This window comes from Triturus cristatus, chromosome 1_1 (assembly GCF_964204655.1).
Source record: "Triturus cristatus chromosome 1_1, aTriCri1.1, whole genome shotgun sequence".
In the NCBI taxonomy this organism is placed as follows: Eukaryota; Metazoa; Chordata; class Amphibia; order Caudata; family Salamandridae; genus Triturus; species Triturus cristatus.
Genome location: NC_140579.1, coordinates 1,206,342,937 through 1,206,366,014, shown reverse-complemented (window position 1 = coordinate 1,206,366,014; position 23,078 = coordinate 1,206,342,937). Strand labels below are relative to the sequence as shown.

General features: G+C 45.5%; 1 protein-coding gene across 11 annotated transcripts in view; it reads left to right on the top strand.

Moving 5' to 3' along the window:
• The window catches only part of LPCAT4 (lysophosphatidylcholine acyltransferase 4), a 1,035,593-nt gene that overhangs the window by 841,460 nt on the left and 171,055 nt on the right, over positions 1-23,078 (top strand). For 6 of the 11 annotated variants that reach the window (XM_085651786.1, XM_085651797.1, XM_085651817.1 and 3 more), the window contains exons 10-11: positions 16,427-16,567; positions 16,859-17,000. In XM_085651786.1, coding sequence (XP_085507912.1) covers positions 16,427-16,567; positions 16,859-17,000 — 283 coding nt within the window. The remainder of the gene's footprint in view (positions 1-16,426; positions 16,568-16,858; positions 17,001-23,078) is intronic. The other 5 variants (XM_085651792.1, XM_085651836.1, XM_085651862.1 and 2 more) reach the window with 1 other exon arrangement.

The following is a 23,078-nucleotide window of genomic DNA, read 5'->3' as shown; positions in this document are numbered from 1 at the left end:
TAGATAATGGTGTCAAATGCAGCGCCAAGGTCCAGGAGGATGATAACCGCCGTACCACCTTGGTCCAGAATTTTCCTGGACTCTTCAACCACTGCTAAAAGAGCAGTTTCCGTCCCATGTTGGGGCCGGAACCCTGTCTGTGTAGGGTGAAGAAGATTGTTGAATTCTATAAACCCGGATAAGACTGAATTGACATGCCTCTCCAGGATTTTACTGTGCAACAAGAGAAGGGAGATGGAGCAATAGTTCCCCAAATTATCCCTGTCAAGATTAGGTTTTTTTAGTAGAGCTTTCCCCATTGCACATTTCCAAGTGAGAGGTTAGCCGAATGGAGGCTTCTGTTTGGGCAGTAGGGGGTGGTCACAGATCGACTTATTGTCGGTCTATTCCCCCAGAAGGACTTGTGCGTGATACACATAGCCTTAAATTTGATTCTCTCCATTAAAGACAACCAATGAAGGCACTTCAGTGCCGGCTTGGCCGATTGCCGGTAGGGGATCTAGAGGAGCAGGTGAGCTGCGCAGTTTTCAACGATCTGTAGCTTGGAAATTGTGGCTTGGGGGACTCCTTAATAAAGGGCATTCCCATAGTCCAGGCGTGATAAAACAAGAGCCTGGACCATTAGCCTCCTTGCCTGGAATGGGAGGAGAGGGAGTATTTTACAGAGCATCCTCAGGATGCCATAGCACGTGGCCGATAATTTTGCCACCTGATAATTAAAATTCAGGGAGCGATCCAGCCACATGCCCAAGCTTTTGATCTGGTTCTTTGGTTCCGGAGCGGGTCCAAGACAGTTGGGCCATAGCAGCCCTGAGTTGAAGATTGGCGAGTTGCTGAGGAGCATAATCTCCGTCTTGTCTCCATTTAGTTTCAGGAAAGAGAGCTCCATCCATTTGGCTACCTTCTCTAGGCAGTGGCCTAGGCTGCCGGATGACTTTTCAGGGTGATTTAAGGCCACCACGAGCTATGTGTCATCGGCGTAGGTGACTATTTTTATGCCAAATGGACGGACTATCTCTGCCAGAGGACTCAAGTAAACATTAAACATTGCGGGACTCAGGGAGGATCCCTGAGGCACACCGCAGCCAAGAGACATGTGTTTAGAGACGATACCTCCATCGAAGACCCAAAAGAACCTGTCTTCTAAGAAGGACTGCATCCAGATGAAGACAACCCCCCCGTCACCCCAAGACTCCTGAGTGTACGGGTCAAGATCTTATAGATAATGGTGTCAAATGCAGCGCCAAGGTCCAGGAGGATGATAACCGCCGTACCACCTTGGTCCAGAAGTTTCCTGGACTCTTCAACCACTGCTAAAAGAGCAGTTTCCGTCCCATGTTGGGGCCGGAACCCTGTCTGTGTAGAGTGAAGAAGATTGTTGAATTCTAAAAACCCGGATAAGACTGAATTGGCGTGCCTCTCCAGGATTTTACTGCGCATCAAGAGAAGGGAGATGGGGCAATAGTTACCCAAATTATCCCTGTCAAGATTAGGTTTTTTTAGTAGAGCTTTCCCCATTGCACATTTCCATGGTGGGGGAACCACTCCAGAGGAGATGGAGGAATTAACCAATTCAAGAATTAGTGTGAGAATTGTTCCAGCGACTGAGGTCAAAGCATGAGGAGGGGCGGGATCCCTAGGGGAGCCTGATTTAACAAGAGCTGAGACGGATTCTAATGTTTTAATGTTCAACAGAGGGATTTGTTCCAACAGTACTTGGGTACAATGAGATGGGACAGTTGACGGAACCAGGTCTTTAACACTATCTTTAAGAGGAAAGGTTATATATATGTTTTGGATTTTCTCATGGAAAAACTCTGCCAAATTGTTGCAGCGGGCAAGTGCGCCATTCGTGGTGACTTGTTGAGGAGCAATTTAATTTCTCTATGGGATTTAGATGCTAGGCTGATTTTTTTTCCTCAAAATAGGAAGCCTGTGCGGATTTGATTCCGGCTTGATAGATTTTGATAGCCTCTCTATACTTTAGTTTGCTAGATTCCACATAGTCCCTTCTCCATTTTCTCTCTACACTTTTGCAGATCTGCTTAAGTTCACGTAGCTTAGGGAAGTACCATGGAGAGATCTTTGGCCTGCATTTTTTATATGTAGATTTTTTGCGAAGAACATCGTCTAGAGAGGATTCGATCCAATTGTTAAATGTATCATTGGCCGAGACGGGGTTCTGAATGCTAACGGGCCTAGTGGCTTCAAGAGCTGAGATCCATTGTTCTATGGGAAGTTCCTGCCCTGAAGCCCCTGAAGGACCAGAATGTAAGCCAGAATCAGTATACATACTAACTATATGTATTTATTGAAACTTTAGGAAACCAGTTCATGGTAATGTAAAACCCCTTTTGCCATAAAATAAATTCAAAGAGTTTTAGTCACAAGAGCTAGTCAGTCAGAAGTAATTGTAGTTAATACCAACCAAAAAATGGAAGGCAACCTATAATGAGGCATGCAGATTCACTACACCAGCTACGCATCAGAACCTAAAAGAACTCGTGTAAGCATTTTTTAGTGTTGTATAAAGGTAATTGTAGGTTTTACGAGTTGAAATCCATGCAGCTGAACAGTGAATACCAATGAAAACAGCAAACGTATGGAATTCTTAAATTCCAATGGCACCTGACGTTTTACTCTGGTCTTTTCCAGCATTCAGTCGTCAATAGATTCATATGATTGAGTTAGTCCCCAATGGTCACAATTGGAATCCTCAATAAACAATGTTAAACAAAAGCAGTGCATACTTATGCACTTAATAAAATTGAAACAAGCAATATGCAGCCTGTCCATATCATTATGTGATTTGTGTTCTGGCCAGTGAGGTAAGAGGTACTGAATACAGTGCTCACACTGATGCTACAACTGTCACATTTCCAACCACGCGTATACTGTGAGCAAATCCTCATGAGGATTCAGTGTTTGAGTAATTTCAGACAACTTTCTATCAGCTACAGGTGCATTTTTGCGTCTCAGTTGCAGACAGCATTAGCTGTCTGTTGAGCACCTATTATTTCCAAAACATTACGTATACTTAGAATGTGCTTTAGGTCAGACTTTTTCTCTTTATTGGTTGGCTTTGTTGCCTTTTCTCCCTAATCTTGTTTTTGTCCTGCCCAGGATTAGTTCGGTCTCTCAACATCTTTTGAGTGGATGATTTATTATTTTTACTGCTGACATCAGGGCTTGCTTTTCAGAACAAGTGAGGGATTACTTTACCTCCCTCCCTCTCTTTCCCTTGCTCTCTTTTCCCCCTCCCAACCTTATCCAACCCTTGAGGTGGCCTGTTGGACCCTCAGTTAACTTTGCAAGTATTAACTGCATACCACGTTATTGGCTGTGGCCATCTTAAGATTTTTTAATGGTTTTGACAATATTACGATGGACTTGTGTGCACTAAGGTGCGCAGCTGTGCCAGAGGTTTCCCGAGCTGCACTGCTCCTCGGCACAATAGCAGTAAGCCTTTGCTGGTATCACAATGCCATAAAAAAATTAGTTTTCTTCTTTTTGGCAGACAAGAAATGACGTACAAGCTTGAGTTCTATGCCTACTTCCAGAAATGTGCAGTTTCCCCTCCCATGTAACTCTTTGTTTTCCTCCATCACTCAAGTGACATTTTCCATCGAGAGAAACTGTTTAACTTGTCGCCCGTTGGAGACTTTTTCACCTAGAAGACTCTTGTTTCACCACAAATTAAATTTGCAATGTGAGTTGAGAGCAGCAGTAGTGAGTGGGTAATGAGGGCAGCAGTGCAGAACTTTAAAATATGACCTGCCTTTTACTTTCTATGGATGAGCATGCAGGGCTTCTGTCCAGTGTCTAACTAATTCTGGCAGCCGTCCGCATCTGAAATGTCATTTTGCAATGCTGAGGCTGTGCTACATCTGTGGCTAGGCTACTGCTGCTGGCACACTTCTGTTTTTGCTTCCTTTAACATTGTACTGATTTTTGTTGGGCAAGAGGTGGAGAAGTAAGGACTTTTAGGGTTCGCTGGCAACTATGCTTTTTGGATATTGTGCAATACTAAACCAATGCTCACAACCACAAATTGAAAGCATTCCTGTCTCCGATGAATTTAACTATCTTCTAGTGACAGATCATAATTTTCATCACCAAAAAATGAGTTATAAACATTTGCAAGCAACTATCAATGGTATATATTCATTGTTCTGGTTGTATGCTTAAAATGTGAAAAATGTTAATAAAAAGATTTAAACAAAAAAAAAATTTTTTTCCCCGGTGTATGTTGACTGGTTTTTAGGACAGATGTGATACCATTGATTTGTTCTTTTAGTACAGAAACTCTGGTTTTGCAGCGAGAATCCTTTTCTGGATTCACATGCTGTGCATTATTTCGCCATCTAGTAGTTGGGTCCGGAATTGTCTTTGTGTTTTTTTTTTCTCTTGTTTTGGTCGCTGTTGACCACCATTTGGTGCCAGGTACTTCCCCTGTGTTACGTCAGACGGTATCCTGGAGGTCGAAGTGCATGGTGGCCATCTTCAGATTCTTTTTTCCGCTGTTGGGTCTGGAAGCAAGACAGGAAGCTCCGAAGAAAATTCAAAATGTCCCCAAAAACGTTAAAAAAGAAGATGATCACCGAGGATATATCATCAATCGACAGCAATGAAGATACATCGTCAACGTTGCGAGCGGAAACAGAACCAGAGGGCCACTCCTGTCCACAAATGGTGAAATAGGGGCCATGGAGTATACCCCCTTCAAGTTCTGCCCAGGTGCCACCATTAGTTCGTTCAACGCGACCCGTACAACGTCTGCAACCTCTGCCTGCCTGAGAACCACCAGGACAAGGACTGTGAGGCCTGCGCAGCGTTCCTGCCGAAAACGCTAAGAACACGTCGAAGTCGGAGACAGGCCCACTACGCCACGATGTTGCATACCACAAAGAAAACCTCCCTGAGAGACATGGGTTTCTCAAGCGATGAGGAAGAACATGGAGCACCAGCAGAATCGACGGACGAGGGATCGGACTTTGAGGTCCTAGAAGGGGACTCTGAAAAAATCCACGCCGAGAAGAAGGTGAAAGAGTTGAAAAAGAAGACGGAGAAGGTAAGACACCATAAAGATCCGTCGGCACCGTAGGGCCACTAACATAAGACGCAAAAGGCAGCCCGACGCCGAGCAAGAAGGCGATCGAGGGTCAGCTGCGATTGAAAGAACCCCACAGAACCCAACCGAAGGTTACCGAGGAGGAAAAATCTCCAAAAACGCTGATAGAAGGGGTCGACGCTGAACCCGCAGAGAAGGGCACTACACTGCCGAAGAATAACGTCGACGTCGGGATGAAACGAAAACCGCTGGCCACCGACACAAAGAGAACCCTCGATGTCAAAAAGAAAAGGAGAAGACTCGAGAAAGAAATGGCAGCTCTCCTACAAAAGAAGAAGGACTTCGATACCTCACTGAAGAATTATCGAATTTTAAAGACACCGGCAGACGAACCAGAAAACGTCGATGCCGAAGAGGCAGAAGACTGTAGTAAATTACTTGTCAGCTATTCTCCACTGTACTGCTCTGTTAGAATGTTGCATGACATCATAGAATGCCTGGGTGCCTCTCTGGGTGAGATTGTCAATTGGTCTACTCAGGCTGAGCTGTAAGGAGCTTGCTCCTGGTGGGGCTATCTTTGTATCATCTATCTTCTCCTACCATCCTGACCACCTATGCTGGAACCAAGCTACTAATAAAGAAGTAACCTACATGTACAGATGGACCCTGTATCTTCCTTTACAACAATTTTGGCGACGATTTTGAACCTACGTGTGCACTAAGGATTAAGGACAACCAAGGAACTTAAGGACAATGAATTAAAGACTTTAAGGACTTTCAAAACGTCAATTGGAAGTCAGAGGTAACGCCCTGGCCAGCCCCACCAGTGTCCTCTACCACCTGGACAGCCTGCAGCCTGGGCGTTTGTCATCTTTGAAATTCATCTGGTTACCTGGAAGACTTCTGACCCTGTATCTTCAGTAAGAAGCTTCTCACAAGCGCAACAAGTTTACACATCCTGCTGCTTTCCCTGTTCTCTTTGGGCCGTCAACCTGCGTGAGAAGTGTTTGACAGCACTATTTATGGACTTCGTCTCTACTGTTTGGACTTTGGGCTGATTGTATGTGGAGGAAAGCTTTTCAGCGCTACGTGTCAACTTGCTGTGGAGTTAGCGCCCGCTCTAGAGGAACCAAGGCTGTTGAGAGGATCCCAGAGTGATTAACTAGATCCAGCACTTCTTGAGTCTGTGCTTGGCAGGGCGCTTTGAGAAGAACCACTGAGGAGAATTTTCGTGGTGTGTGTGCTGTGCCTAGTGAGGTATCGTACTGGTAACTTTATTATACATGTGCGCGCATTGCTGTGGACATGCAGAGCCCCGTTGCTGTGGAGCCGTTTGGGCAGTTTTTTTTTCCAGAGACGCGCGAGCTGCCTTTTCAAAAGGGTGTTCCCACGTCTGTCTCACCGCGCGCTCTTACCTCTATCTTGTGTCGAGTGGGGTTTCCATGGAGCCACAATGACGTTCCTCAGTCTCCTCTGCCTCTTGTCCTCTCTCACGTCGACGTGCCTTGAGCCACTCAGCTCGGCGTGATGCAGCGTGCCGCCATCTTGGAATTGGCACTACATGCTGTTCCTGTTACCTTGAGCCAACCACGTTTATTTTGGGAGTTTTTCAACGACTCCTACCAGCTTCAACACTGTCTCGCAGGCTTCCGTCTTCGCAATTTGACAGTTAACAACGCTGTCGAGCGGACCAATGATGTGGCACGAGTAGGGGCATTGTTTGACGGGCACCAGGAGATTAAAGGTGAGATTGATTCCCGTGGTGAATTCCTGACGAGTCTGGGCTGGACTTCAGTGTGCTCTTAAAGTCTGCGGGGAGTTGCCTATTCTAGCAGGGGCAAGGACAATGTTCTGGGAGCTGTGGTGGCTATGCGGACAGCTGATCGCACAATACATGGACCTGCAGCTTTTCTACCGGGACACAGAGCATGTCCTGTTTTGTATGTAGTCGGCGTGTAGGGATCTCGGGTGAGAAACCGCTCACCGGTGCTCAACAAGGGCTGTGTGCTTATAACATTTGTTTCCATTATGCATGTTCTGCATTGCTCTTTGTTTTTCATTTGGTGAGGGGTGCTCAGTGTATAACAGTGGCTCTAGCGGACTGTTAGTTCACCAGTTTTGTGGTTTATATACTGTGTACCCTATTTAGGGGACCTTCTAGATTTAAACTAGTTAGGGGAGGTTATGCTCGTTGGTTGTCACTGTCAGCTCCCAGGGTGTCTACTCTGTGGTGTACCCTTCTAGGTTTATACTAGTTAGGGGAGGTTATGTTTGTGGGTAGTCAATGCCTTCAGTTGATTAGTCTTCATACATAGAGTGTACCCACTTCGTTGGGGAGGTTGTGGGTGTAGTCAATGTCTTTAATTTTGTAGTCTCTGTATATAGGGTGTACCCATTTAGTTGGGGAGGTTGTGGGTGTAGTCAATGCCTTTAATTTCGTAGTCTCTGTACATAGAGTGTACCCATTTCTTTGGGGAGGTTGTGGGGGTAGGCAATGCCTCTATTATTTTAGTTTTCAGCTTTCTTGGGTGCGTGTACCCTATGGTGTACCCTATCTAAGGGAGGTTGTTTTGTTTTCATGGGTTAGGACCCTGTCGTGTTCCTTGGTGAAGTTTTTGGTTGGTTCCTAATGTTATTTTGGGTCTTTCTTTCATGTGGACACCATTCTCCGGTCGAAGTCTACCTGCGTGGAATTCGTGGCCAAGGGTTTCACGCTTGTACAACTTTGAGTGGGAAGTTTTTTTCGTTAGTGTTTAGACCTCTTTAAGTGTCAGCATGCCTTCTACCAAGGGACCTCGTGTTTCTTTACGGAGTGTTTCCTCTCTGGAGTATATTTGTTGTTGTGATGGCACTCTTCTTGTTATCTAGAGTGTATCTAGCCACTATTGTATCTCTTTGTTGGGGATGTTGTTTTCTCCCAAGGCTCTGTGTTTCACACCCACTTTTGTTCAACAGGGTGTCCACCCTGTGGTGTACCCGAGTATGGGGAGGTTGTGTGGGTGACCGCCCTTCTTTGATGCAGTGTTTTTATCTAAGCTGCTGTGTTTTCCCTAAGGGAGGGGATGGGGCGTGTAGTAATGTTGTTTGCGATTTAAATGTTTAACATCTTAACAAATTTCTGTTCATGCCAGTGGAATTCATGATACCTCATGCAATACACCTGTGGATATGTGCACCTCATTGTTGCACCTTCTTGCTAAAGATTTATTGGGGTATCTTATTTGTCTTTACTTTTACTTCTGTTGTTCCCTAAGGAAAGAGGATGTGTAGTAAATTACTTGTCAGCTATTCTTCACTGTACTGCTCTGTTAGAATGTTGCATGTCATAATAGAATACCTGGGTGCCTCTCTGGGTGAGATTGTCAGTTGGTCTACTCAGGCTGAGCTGTAAGGAGCTTGCTCCTGGTGGGGCTATCTTTGTATCATCTATCTTCTCCTACCATATGCTGGAACCAAGCTACTAATAAAGAAGTAACCTACATGTACAGATGGACCCTGTATCTTCCTTTACAACAAAGACGCTGAAGGAGAGGAAGAAGGAATCTTCAACTCCCCTCCGACACCAGAACCTCCAGGCGAAGAACCTGAGGAATACGGAGACATACCTGAAGGGGAGGAAAATTTAGAAGAAGAGTGGGACAACCTCGACACCGAGAGTCCAGAAGAGGAGATTTGTAGCTACCCTTCAAAAGCTTCACCTCCAGATGACAAAGCTTTCTACAATGACATTGTCAGAAAGGCAGCAAATCAATTTGGGGTACCCTTGGAGGAGGAAAAAGGGGAGAGATGTCTCTTGTTAGAAACACTGGCACCAGCTACAAAAAGGGACACAATACCTGCCCATGCTGCCAAGCATCCTGGACCAAGGCAAAGAAGCATTCAAAGAACCAGCTTCAAGCAAGGGGGTAACCCCAGAGTGGGGAAAAATACAAACCCTCTACAAAGGACCTAAAATATATTCAGGCAAGTACAGTACCTGACTCTATTATTGTCACCACAGCCAGGACGAGAGCCAATGTAGTCTCCAACACGGGGCCAGCACCTGAAAAAGAAAGTAAGAGGATGGACATGGTGGGTAGGAGAATGGAGAAAGAGGCAGCAACACAATGGAGGATTGCTAACTCGAATGCCCTGCTAAATAGATATGGTCACCAGCAGTGGGATGACATAGAGGAAATACTGAACAAACTTCCTGAAGAAGACAAAAAGAGAGCCAAACCTATTGTGCAGGAGGGAAGAAACGTGGCCAACACCTGCCTAAAGTCAGCTTTAGATGCGGCAGACACTGCTAGTAGACAGATGTGCACAGGAACCATACCGAGAAGACCTGCCTGGCTCAGAATCTCTGGGTTCAAGCAAGAAGATCAAACCTCCATTATTAATAGGCCATTCAATGGAGAAGCACTGTTTGGCAAGGAAGTAGATGAATCCCTTCAACAAATAAAGAAAGATAATGAAACTGCAAGGGCAATGGGTGCCCTACAACAAAGAGGCTCCTTTAAAAGAGGGGGATTTAACTGCAGAAACCCCACAGGGAGAGGCATGTTTGCTCAGGGACAGCAGATGTCCCATCAAACTCCAGTTCAAAACCCAAATCAACAAATGGGTCAGCAAACCGGATACCAGGGTTGGCAACAACAACAGAAGCAGCCCTTTCGAGGAAGAGGAAATGGAAGAGGAAGAGGTCAATCCTCTGGAGGAAGAGAAATGGCTCGAACCGACTTGGCCTCAAAGACCCACACACAAGACATGTGGGGGGAAGAATCTCCTTTTTCCAAAAAGAATGGGAAAGAATAACAACATGCAACTGGATATTAAATTTGATAAAGTATGGGCATTGCATAGAACTCACCCAGGTTACACCTCCAAACCCACCAAAGACAACAAAATTATTAAATTCACAACAAAAATTGCTAGATGAAGAAATCAGGGAACTAGGCCTGAAACAGGCAATAGAAAAAGTATCAAGACAGGAGTGTCTCAGAGGAAACTACTCACCATACTTCCTAATACCCAATCAAGATCTAACTCTAAGACCAATCAAGGTTCATACTGACACAACGCTTCAAAATGTGCACCCTCCAGGAAATAATCCCACAGATCCAAAAAGGGGATTACATGGCAACACTGGACCTACCTTCATATCCTAATGAACAGAAAACACAGGAAATACCCGAGACTCCTGCACAACGGAGCACACTATCAATTCAAAGTATTTCCATTCGGAATAAAATCAGCCCCAGGGTGTTCAGAAAGTGCCTAGCCGCAGTGACGGCACATCTGAGAAAGGAAGGAATCCATATCTACCCCTTTCTATACGACTGGCTCATAAAGGGGAGATCAAAACAAGCATTTCACAATCACGTCCAAAACGCAATTCAGACGCTACAGACATTGGGTTTCTCCATAAATCACAAAAAATCATCAACAACTCCGGAAAGAGAACAAATCTTCCTGGGAGCAAAGTCAAATACAACAAAACAAAGGACATACCCCACACAAGCCAGGAAACGGGCTATTTGTCAGGAAACAACACTTTACCAGAGGGGTCATTCTCTGACAATTGAGGAAAGTCATGAAACTAATGGGCATGATGGCATCATGCATCCCACTAATCCCTCATGCCAGACTACATATGCGACCATTCCAAGAATGGCTCACCAACAGCTGGTCCCAGGCCACAGGAAGTTAGGAGGATCTAGTGGTTGTTACACAAAAAGTGCAAGCGGAGATACAATGGTGGGCATCAAAAAACATAGCACGAGGGAGACCTTTCAGGGACCCAACTCCATCTGTGACAGTCACCACGGATGCATCTCTCAACGGTTGGGGTGCACATTTCAACCAGCTGAAAGATCATGGTGTCAGTGGAGCAAACAGGACTCCACAAAGCATATCAATTATTTGGAGATTAAAATGGTTTTTCTGGCACTCAAGGCATTCCAGAAACCTATTCGGGGAAGAACATTTTAATGCAAACAGACAATACAACCACAATGTTCTACCTAAACAAACCGGGAGGAAGAAATGTATTTTCCCCTGAGCAAACTAGCACATGAAATCTGGCATTGGGCGATACCCTAAAAAATCAAGCTACAGACAGTAAATCTACCAGGGTTAGACAACATTACAGCAGACCGACTGAGCAGACAAAGCAACTGCCCCCACGAATGGGAGTTAAAACAGACAACAGTACAGTATCTCTTCAACATCTGGGGAACACCAGTATTGGACCTGTTTGCAACAATGCAGAACAAGAAATGCCAAAGCTTTGCCTCGAGGTTTCCACACCACCTGTCAAAGGGAAATGCTCTTTCACTCAATTGGTCACAGACATTTGTTTACGCCTTTCCACCAATACCCCTGATGCAAAGAGCGCTACAAAAAGCAAGGGAACCAGAAACAAACAAGATTCTCATTGCTCCTTGTTGGCCAAGGCAAACATGGTACTCAACTCTCCTAGAACTATCCATAGGAGAAATGGTCAAGATCAGAGCAGAGAGAGACCTGCTGACAATGCAACAGGGCCAGATTTTTCACCCGGAACCAGCAACGCTACAACTAGCAGCCTGGGGCCTGAATACATAGAATTTGGGCATCTTCATTTACCGCAAAGAACCATGGAAATTCTAAAAGAAGCGAGAAAACAGTTGATAAGAAAATGCTATACAGCAAAATGGAAGCGATATACCACATGGTGCACCGCTAACAACATTATTTCAATCCATACACAAGAAACAGTTATTACATATCTTACTTACCTTTTGGACAGCAACATGAATTTTTCCAGCCTGAAAGTGCATCTTGCTGCCATAGTGTCATACACAAGAGGAAAGTCATGCAATTTGTTTATTTTACCAGAACAGTCATCAAAAGGTTCTTAGAGGGAGCAAAAAGAAGAGCGGCTCCCATGCCAACATGGAGCTTAAATACAGTACTTTCACAACTGATGACAAAGCCCTTTGAGCCCATGCACGCAGCAGACCTCAAACATATCACTCTAAAGACAGCCTTTCTCATTGCTAGAACGTCACTGCGGAGAGTGAGTGAACTGCAAGAACCCTACTTAACAAATCCACAAGGATAAAGTAATCTTAAAGGCCAACCCACAGTTTTTGCCAAAAGTGGTATCTAAGTATCACTTAAATCAAAACATTCTCCTGCCAATCTTTTTCAAGGACCCAAAGACTAAGGCTGAGAAAAGTGTCCATACCCTGGATGTAAGGAGGGCTTTACTGTATTATTTGCATAAAACAGAACAAATCAGGAAAACAAAGCAGTTGTTCTATCCAATTATGCTATGCCAATGCCAAAAAGGAACTAACAATACAACCTACAGATCACTCCACTAGAGAGAAAGGAGCAACACTGGCATTCATGTCTATTGTACCCATTGATTCCATTTGCGCAGGAGCAACATTTGCCTCACCACACACTTTTACAGTGCATTATTGTGTGAATATACAAATGATTAAGGAAGCTCAAATTGGACAGAGAGTGCTTTAACACCTGTTTGCAAAGTCTTCCTTTCACCACAACCTCTCAAACACGGGAGAAAACGCTACATAATCTGATGCACAGCATGTGAATCCAGAAAAGAATTCACGCAGCAAAAAAAAATGGTTACTTACCAGTAGGTAAAACAAAATGGTTACTTACCAGTAGGAGTAGTTTTGCAGCTTGAAGAATTTTCTGGATTCACATGCGACCCACCCAGCCTCCCCTAGAAGGAAAACAAACAGGTGGGGAAGCAAAAGGACTACATCAGTATTTGTCAAAACCATCTCAGGGATACAAAACATTGTAAAAAAGAAACCGAAGATGGCCACCACGCACGTCGACCTCCAGGATACCATCTGATGTCACACAGGAGACGTACTTGGCACCAAATGGTGATCGACAGCGACCAAAACAAGAGGGAAAAAAACTAGAAACAAAGACAATTCCGGACCCAACCACTAGATGGCGGAATAATGCACAGAATGTGAATCCAGAAAATTCTTCAAGCTGCAAAACTACTCCTACTGGTAAGTAACCATTTTGTTCTAAATTAACTGTGTTTACATAAGTAATTTATTATAATTTGCAGCCTCCAAAGGCGTCTCTTTGGATGTTTGTGATCATTGCAGACTGTAGATATTCATTGAGAATATTTGTTTCAAAGACATCTGACGAAACTGTTAGCATAGTATTAATATGTTGCAGGAAGAAGGGCACTGACCTCAGCAGACATGGGTAACTCTTCTACAGCAGTGCTCCATCAACTAGCAGCCCGCAGAAGCATTGCTAAAATGTTTCTGGATCCAGTTTCGCTCTTAGGGAGTATTATAAAGTTGAAGGATCTGCAGTTAGAAGTATCCAAAAAAAGTTTTTTTCTTTCCTGGGTACAGTCAGACCCAAATGTCGGTGCGTGTCCTTCGAAGGTCTTTAAAAAAAAAAGAAAATAACACCTATGCGGGTTTTTGGATCGTGGCACACAAACAGTCATTGCACATCTCATGCTTGTCATCCATGTTTGTCTTCATTGTAGACACTTCTTTTTGCTCAATCTGTACTTGGAGACATTACTTCATATTCTTTTAGCCATAGATAAGTGACTGCTGGTTGTAGATACTGCTCCCAAATTACAAATATTTAAACGTTGTTTCATTTAGAACAAACATTAGAAAAGCCATTGCCCGACTTTTGTTTAAATTTTACAGTACTGACACGTAATGCCTTTTGTTTAAACTTTAGATAGCTTCTTTGAGTGTAAACGCATCTGTGATGGCCATCATAGAATGGTTTACAATAACAAGTCTCAGAAAACCAATGGAAAGTTCAGTTGTGGCATGGCAGGTATACCGTGCGTTTGACTTGTTTGGTGATGTTTGTAAAACAAGAGTGGATAAAAGTCACTCTCATGATACAGGTGAGGCTGACAGCTATGAGAAACATGATCATTAACATGAAAATAATAGACTACTACAGCAATGCATGCCTCCCTCAGACCAGGAAAATAAACATGAGGAAATTGGTTATGCTCAAAGGACAACAGGTACGGCAAAACAACTGGAACCTCCGTATATGGAGCAGCTGGATTCAGTTGTTAATGCCGCTTAATTTCATCACAGCACCAACTGCCACCTGGGAAATATACTAAAGCAGAGGAATCAGCTGTTAAAGTATTCATGAGAAGGAGCGTTACTGAAGGTTACTTATTTCTTTTGCCAGTCCTGCATCATAAAAAGAAGAAAAAAGATGTTGGAGCTCATGGCCTTTGAGAAGTCTCCAAAACCATCTTTATATGTGGCTGAAAGGCCCACTGAGCCTGCTGTTAAAGCATAGTCAACTGGCCATCCACAGTAAAAGAACAAGGAAAAATGGCATTGGCACAGATCTCTCCTGTTAAGATGGCATAAATCTAGGCTGAACACACATAAGCTCAATAAGAGATTAGATTCCCTGCTTCCGACCAAAAATCCTGTCTGTTTTTCAAAAAGCAGCCTTGACACGCTCTTCGGTTGCACTTTGCACCATCACAGCTGTCAGTGTGTATTCGTCTGCAGTAGCATTTTTAACGGACAGCTTCATCAACAGTGTTGCACGCTTTTTCTCCATCAGCACTGAATTCAACCATTCTTTTGTTGGCAGTGGCTCTGCCTGCCCAGGAGGCTGTAGATCTTCAAAACACTTTATCAAAAGCTACCAATTTGCTGGCTGCCACACTTATTACCCAACACTTACTCCCGCATACTACCCATTGCGTCTATCTCCCATCAAAGTATCTTCACAACTGCCATATCTCCTCTTTATAAGAACCAGTTGCTATTAATCATGAAGATCAGGATATTTTAGATGATAGTGAACATAAAGAAGCCTTCTTCAGTTCTGCTAACAAATATGAAGATAAAGGCACACTACCCCACCACAACTACATTGTTCATGATAATACTGATGATGATTATGCATCAATTCAAACATGGACACCAGAGACACTCCCATTACTTGAATTCTCCTCGTCTTCCGAAGAACATTGATAGAAGACATGATACTTATCCAGCCTTCCCCAATAGCAGGCAACTGTTGTTGACATTAAGATAATGAAACAACCTTGCATAGTAATAAAAGCAACACCTGAGTAGCTCAAACAACATTGTTTTTAAGAACTTTGGCAGATTCTGTCCTGGGTTGAATACTATACAACAAACCAAAATCATTTCACCTTGTGGCCTGGCTACTGAAAGACAAAAATTCCTGTCTGAGCAACTTTCAGATGGCTGCAAGCCAACTTTACTAGTAGCTAAAGTACTTTCTACTTCTGAAACCTATGTGATGATATAGACAGAGTAAGCGCTCTGTAAACAAAAGAATGTGCTTCCGATGCCCCCCACCCCCATAAATGTCTTCCTTATCTGCTCCCCATAGCCAGTTTGGGCCTTAAATACGATTTCATTAATCTGCTATTTTCCAAAACCTAAGAACACCAGATCAACTATTTTTATTCCAAATATAGGATTACCAAGGGATTTACAAAGGAATTATTTTATAGCTTTCCTTTATTCCAAGATCAGCTCCCTCATGGGATTTTAACACAGTTTTAGTGGCGTATATGAAGCCTTTTTCTTGGAACGTGTATTGTTTGCTCGCTGCCAATCACATCAGACAGAAGAGTAAGAAAAATGAAAGCTTTTCAGTACAAGAACTTCAATTTCACAGAGATACGGCAATTCTCAAAACACATTCCAGTGTTCATTGCAAAATACCATCAATATTCTGCTTCCACATCCAACTTCAGCAGCAGAAAGGGTATTGTTTTCAGTTGATTCTAAGATTTTAGCATTTGTATGTGGGTAACACCAAGAACGTTTGACTATCAGGCCAATAAAAGCCTTATAAAAAATAAAGCATATGACATAAAATATATAAACAATATATTCTTACATAGCCATGCTATAGCCTCGCACAGTCACAGTTCACTCCATTAGAGGGATGACAGCAGCTCTCTTTGCCTGAGAGCCTTGCAGAGCAGCAACTCGGAGTATCATGTGACCTGCCCTGCTCACCTTTCAAGAGGTGCTTATAAATGAAGGTAACTTATGGAAATCCAACAGTTGAAGTCGCCGGTGGAGTTGCAGTTGCTGCCCATGCACCTCATTGCCATGGGTACAAGTCACATAATTGAGGTGAATATGCTACATAAGGCTTGTATATGCATGGCTATTTTAACATTGTTCACCCAGGTTTCCAAGACTGGCAATTGGGAATATTTCAAACATGTAAGTTTAGAAAGATATGTAGCTGGATGTAAGTATCTTTTTCATGTTTGTTAGTGTTAGATGAGGGTGTTTTTTATTGAATTTTAATTATTTATAGTTGTCTTCTTTCCAGTGCTCTTGGAATTCGTGCTACAGAGTACGAGATAGTAGGTGATGTACCAGTGACACCCATTGGTCAGCTCAGAGTTGCCTTGGACCCAGGCATCTGGAAGCTGGGTAAAGACTTGAAGAAACTTGGGTAATTGTTTTTATATTTTATCTCTGAAACGCTCTCAGTTCATTTTCTTTATTGCACTATTTCCTGTTTACATTATACATGTCACATTTTATTCTGAACACATCGATGATAAATGTAGCATTTTGGGCAGATAATGTATGTGAGTCGTAATGTAAAAGTGCATGAAAGAAGGATGATGAATTGAGAAGTGTCGTAGGAGTTGGACAAAAAATGATGATTCTGAGAAGGTGATCTTTTTATCTAAGCTTTCTGAATGTATTCTTTTTCCCTGCCCCTACCTTCTGTTTGAAGGGTCACTCCAGATGTATTACCCAGCTTACTAGACATAGGTAAGTCGAAGTCACCTAGGAAGGTCCAACCAGGGGAGTTAGCGGCACGGCTGAACGTGAGGGATTCCAGCACTTTTTCCAAGACTATTGGCTACTTCCAGCAGGTAAGGATGGGCAGAAATCTCACCTGAGTGATTGCCAATCATGTCCAAATTGATGTCTTAATCAGTTAGTATTGCTAGCATTCAGCATCATCATGGAATGTCTTAGTAACTTAGTCAGACGGTTCCAACTCAAAGAGGTTGAACACATTTGTTTTGGATAAATCATTTCAGTCGATAAGGGGGCATTCTGACTCCACTACACAAGCAAACCTCCAAAGTGCCACGCATCAGGGATTAGACGAAAACATTTTAGTGCTGGTGTCGCATCACCGCACTAAAATGCATTAGTCACGCATCATAGCACCCCAAGAACCACTGTGAGGTGCACTCTAAGATTTAACCAGCGAGTGTGTTGTGCTTTCCTAAGGAGAGCTGCATGCACTGTCCTCCTAACACTAGATTTCTCTCTTGTTTTTAGGTCTCGCCTAGGCAACGCTTGCGCAGTCTCTTAGAGGAATGCTGTATTCAGGATAAGCGTTACAACAAACAAATGATGGACGGAATGCTGACAATGCATACATTCTCCCCCAGTCAAGAGATCTGGGTTAAATCCATCGTTCTTTTGCCCACTACACCACCCCAGTTTAGACATGGCCATATGCAAATCAGTCTTGACCCTGTGCCTCATGGGAACAGTCCAGCCCGAACTGCCAAGCCATGTCTTCCCTGGACCGGAATCAAGCATCCTAGGACCGGTTTCTGGCTATCAGCCGTCATCAGCCAGGATAGCTTGACTCCAGTGGCGTAGTGAGCACGGGTCCCACGTCTGGGAATACCCATCCCACTTAGGGCGAAAAGCGTTACAACAAACAAATGATGGACGGAATGCTGACAATGCATACATTCTCCCCCAGTCAAGAGATCTGGGTTAAATCCATCGTTCTTTTGCCCACTACACCACCCCAGTTTAGACATGGCCATATGCAAATCAGTCTTGACCCTGTGCCTCATGGGAACAGTCCAGCCCGAACTGCCAAGCCATGTCTTCCCTGGACCGGAATCAAGCATCCTAGGACCGGTTTCTGGCTATCAGCCGTCATCAGCCAGGATAGCTTGACTCCAGTGGCGTAGTGAGCACGGGTCCCACGTCTGGGAATACCCATCCCACTTAGGGCGAAAAGCGTTACAACAAACAAATGATGGACGGAATGCTGACAATGCATACATTCTCCCCCAGTCAAGAGATCTGGGTTAAATCCATCATTCTTTTGCCCACTACACCACCCCAGTTTAGACATGGCCATATGCAAATCAGTCTTGACCCTGTGCCTCATGGGAACAGTCCAGCCCGAACTGCCAAGCCATGTCTTCCCTGGACCGGAATCAAGCATCCTAGGACCGGTTTCTGGCTATCAGCCGTCATCAGCCAGGATAGCTTGACTCCAGTGGCGTAGTGAGCACGGGTCCCACGTCTGGGAATACCCATCCCACTTAGGGCGAAAAGCGTTACAACAAACAAATGATGGACGGAATGCTGACAATGCATACATTCTCCCCCAGTCAAGAGATCTGGGTTAAATCCATCGTTCTTTTGCCCACTACACCACCCCAGTTTAGACATGGCCATATGCAAATCAGTCTTGACTCTGTGCCTCATGGAAACAGTCCAGCCCGAACTGCCAAGCCATGTCTTCCCTGGACCGGAATCAAGCATCCTAGGACCGGTTTCTGGCTATCAGCCGTCATCAGCCAGGATAGCTTGACTCCAGTGGCGTAGTGAGCACGGGTCCCACGTCTGGGAATACCCATCCCACTTAGGGCGAAAAGCGTTACAACAAACAAATGATGGACGGAATGCTGACAATGCATACATTCTCCCCCAGTCAAGAGATCTGGGTTAAATCCATCGTTCTTTTGCCCACTACACCACCCCAGTTTAGACATGGCCATATGCAAATCAGTCTTGACCCTGTGCCTCATGGGAACAGTCCAGCCCGAACTGCCAAGCCATGTCTTCCCTGGACCGGAATCAAGCATCCTAGGACCGGTTTCTGGCTATCAGCCGTCATCAGCCAGGATAGCTTGACTCCAGTGGCGTAGTGAGCACGGGTCCCACGTCTGGGAATACCCATCCCACTTAGGGCGAAAAGCGTTACAACAAACAAATGATGGACGGAATGCTGACAATGCATACATTCTCCCCCAGTCAAGAGATCTGGGTTAAATCCATCGTTCTTTTGCCCACTACACCACCCCAGTTTAGACATGGCCATATGCAAATCAGTCTTGACCCTGTGCCTCATGGGAACAGTCCAGCCCGAACTGCCAAGCCATGTCTTCCCTGGACCGGAATCAAGCATCCTAGGACCGGTTTCTGGCTATCAGCCGTCATCAGCCAGGATAGCTTGACTCCAGTGGCGTAGTGAGCACGGGTCCCACGTCTGGGAATACCCATCCCACTTAGGGCGAAAAGCGTTACAACAAACAAATGATGGACGGAATGCTGACAATGCATACATTCTCCCCCAGTCAAGAGATCTGGGTTAAATCCATCGTTCTTTTGCCCACTACACCACCCCAATTTAGACATGGCCATATGCAAATCAGTCTTGACCCTGTGCCTCATGGGAACAGTCCAGCCCGAACTGCCAAGCCATGTCTTCCCTGGACCGGAATCAAGCATCCTAGGACCGGTTTCTGGCTATCAGCCGTCATCAGCCAGGATAGCTTGACTCCAGTGGCGTAGTGAGCACGGGTCCCACGTCTGGGAATACCCATCCCACTTAGGGCGAAAAGCGTTACAACAAACAAATGATGGACGGAATGCTGACAATGCATACATTCTCCCCCAGTCAAGAGATCTGGGTTAAATCCATCGTTCTTTTGCCCACTACACCACCCCAGTATAGACATGGCCATATGCAAATCAGTCTTGACCCTGTGCCTCATGGGAACAGTCCAGCCCGAACTGCCAAGCCATGTCTTCCCTGGACCGGAATCAAGCATCCTAGGACCGGTTTCTGGCTATCAGCCGTCATCAGCCAGGATAGCTTGACTCCAGTGGCGTAGTGAGCACGGGTCCCACGTCTGGGAATACCCATCCCACTTAGGGCGAAAAGCGTTACAACAAACAAATGATGGACGGAATGCTGACAATGCATACATTCTCCCCCAGTCAAGAGATCTGGGTTAAATCCATCGTTCTTTTGCCCACTACACCACCCCAGTTTAGACATGGCCATATGCAAATCAGTCTTGACCCTGTGCCTCATGGGAACAGTCCAGCCCGAACTGCCAAGCCATGTCTTCCCTGGACCGGAATCAAGCATCCTAGGACCGGTTTCTGGCTATCAGCCGTCATCAGCCAGGATAGCTTGACTCCAGTGGCGTAGTGAGCACGGGTCCCACGTCTGGGAGTACCCATCCCACTTAGGGCGAAAAGCGTTACAACAAACAAATGATGGACGGAATGCTGACAATGCATACATTCTCCCCCAGTCAAGAGATCTGGGTTAAATCCATCGTTCTTTTGCCCACTACACCACCCCAGTATAGACATGGCCATATGCAAATCAGTCTTGACCCTGTGCCTCATGGGAACAGTCCAGCCCGAACTGCCAAGCCATGTCTTCCCTGGACCGGAATCAAGCATCCTAGGACCGGTTTCTGGCTATCAGCCGTCATCAGCCAGGATAGCTTGACTCCAGTGGCGTAGTGAGCACGGGTCCCACGTCTGGGAATACCCATCCCACTTAGGGCGAAAAGCGTTACAACAAACAAATGATGGACGGAATGCTGACAATGCATACATTCTCCCCCAGTCAAGAGATCTGGGTTAAATCCATCGTTCTTTTGCCCACTACACCACCCCAGTTTAGACATGGCCATATGCAAATCAGTCTTGACCCTGTGCCTCATGGGAACAGTCCAGCCCGAACTGCCAAGCCATGTCTTCCCTGGACCGGAATCAAGCATCCTAGGACCGGTTTCTGGCTATCAGCCGGGATAGCTTGACTCCAGTGGCGTAGTGAGCACGGGTCCCACGTCTGGGAATACCCATCCCACTTAGGGCGAAAAGCGTTACAACAAACAAATGATGGACGGAATGCTGACAATGCATACATTCTCCCCCAGTCAAGAGATCTGGGTTAAATCCATCGTTCTTTTGCCCACTACACCACCCCAGTATAGACATGGCCATATGCAAATCAGTCTTGACCCTGTGCCTCATGGGAACAGTCCAGCCCGAACTGCCAAGCCATGTCTTCCCTGGACCGGAATCAAGCATCCTAGGACCGGTTTCTGGCTATCAGCCGTCATCAGCCAGGATAGCTTGACTCCAGTGGCGTAGTGAGCACGGGTCCCACGTCTGGGAATACCCATCCCACTTAGGGCGAAAAGCGTTACAACAAACAAATGATGGACGGAATGCTGACAATGCATACATTCTCCCCCAGTCAAGAGATCTGGGTTAAATCCATCGTTCTTTTGCCCACTACACCACCCCAGTTTAGACATGGCCATATGCAAATCAGTCTTGACCCTGTGCCTCATGGGAACAGTCCAGCCCGAACTGCCAAGCCATGTCTTCCCTGGACCGGAATCAAGCATCCTAGGACCGGTTTCTGGCTATCAGCCGTCATCAGCCAGGATAGCTTGACTCCAGTGGCGTAGTGAGCACGGGTCCCATGTCAGCATTCCGTCCATCATTTGTTTGTTGTAACGCTTTTCGCTCTAAGTGGGATGGGTATTCCCAGACGTGGGACCCATGCTCACTACGCCACTGGAGTCAAGCTATCCTGGCTGATGACGGCTGATAGCCAGAAACCGGTCCTAGGATGCTTGATTCCGGTCCAGGGAAGACATGGCTTGGCAGTTCGGGCTGGACTGTTCCCATGAGGCACAGGGTCAAGACTGATTTGCATATGGCCATGTCTGAACTGGGGTGGCGTAGTGGGCAAAAGAACGATGGATTTAACCCAGATCTCTTGACTGGGGGAGAATGTCTGCATTGTCAGCATTCCGTCCATCAATTGTTTGTTGTAACGCTTTTCGCCCTAAGTGGGATGGGTACTCCCAGACGTGGGACCCATGCTCACTACGCCACTGGAGTCAAGCTATCCTGGCTGATGACGGCTGATAGCCAGAAACCGGTCCTAGGATGCTTGATTCCGGTCCAGGGAAGACATGGCTTGGCAGTTCGGGCTGGACTGTTCCCATGAGGCACAGGGTCAAGACTGATTTGCATATGGCCATGTCTGAACTGGGGTGGCGTAGTGGGCAAAAGAACGATGGATTTAACCCAGATCTCTTGACTGGGGGAGAATGTCTGCATTGTCAGCATTCCGTCCATCAATTGTTTGTTGTAACGCTTTTCGCCCTAAGTGGGATGGGTATTCCCAGACGTGGGACCCATGCTCACTACGCCACTGGAGTCAAGCTATCCTGGCTGATGACGGCTGATAGCCAGAAACCGGTCCTAGGATGCTTGATTCCGGTCCAGGGAAGACATGGCTTGGCAGTTCGGGCTGGACTGTTCCCATGAGGCACAGGGTCAAGACTGATTTGCATATGGCCATGTCTGAACTGGGGTGGCGTAGTGGGCAAAAGAACGATGGATTTAACCCAGATCTCTTGACTGGGGGAGAATGTCTGCATTGTCAGCATTCCGTCCATCATTTGTTTGTTGTAACGCTTTTCGCCCTAAGTGGGATGGGTATTCCCAGACGTGGGACCCATGCTCACTACGCCACTGGAGTCAAGCTATCCTGGCTGATGACGGCTGATAGCCAGAAACCGGTCCTAGGATGCTTGATTCCGGTCCAGGGAAGACATGGCTTGGCAGTTCGGGCTGGACTGTTCCCATGAGGCACAGGGTCAAGACTGATTTGCAGATGGCCATGTCTGAACTGGGGTGGCGTAGTGGGCAAAAGAACGATGGATTTAACCCAGATCTCTTGACTGGGGGAGAATGTCTGCATTGTCAGCATTCCGTCCATCATTTGTTTGTTGTAACGTATTCAGGATAAGGGCATAAAGCTCTGCCCACTTTCTGCCCATCTTTTTAATTGGCTCTTGTACCTGTCCTTTGTAAAAGGTGGCTTTTCATTGGTCAATAGGCTTAGTGGTCCCTCCTTT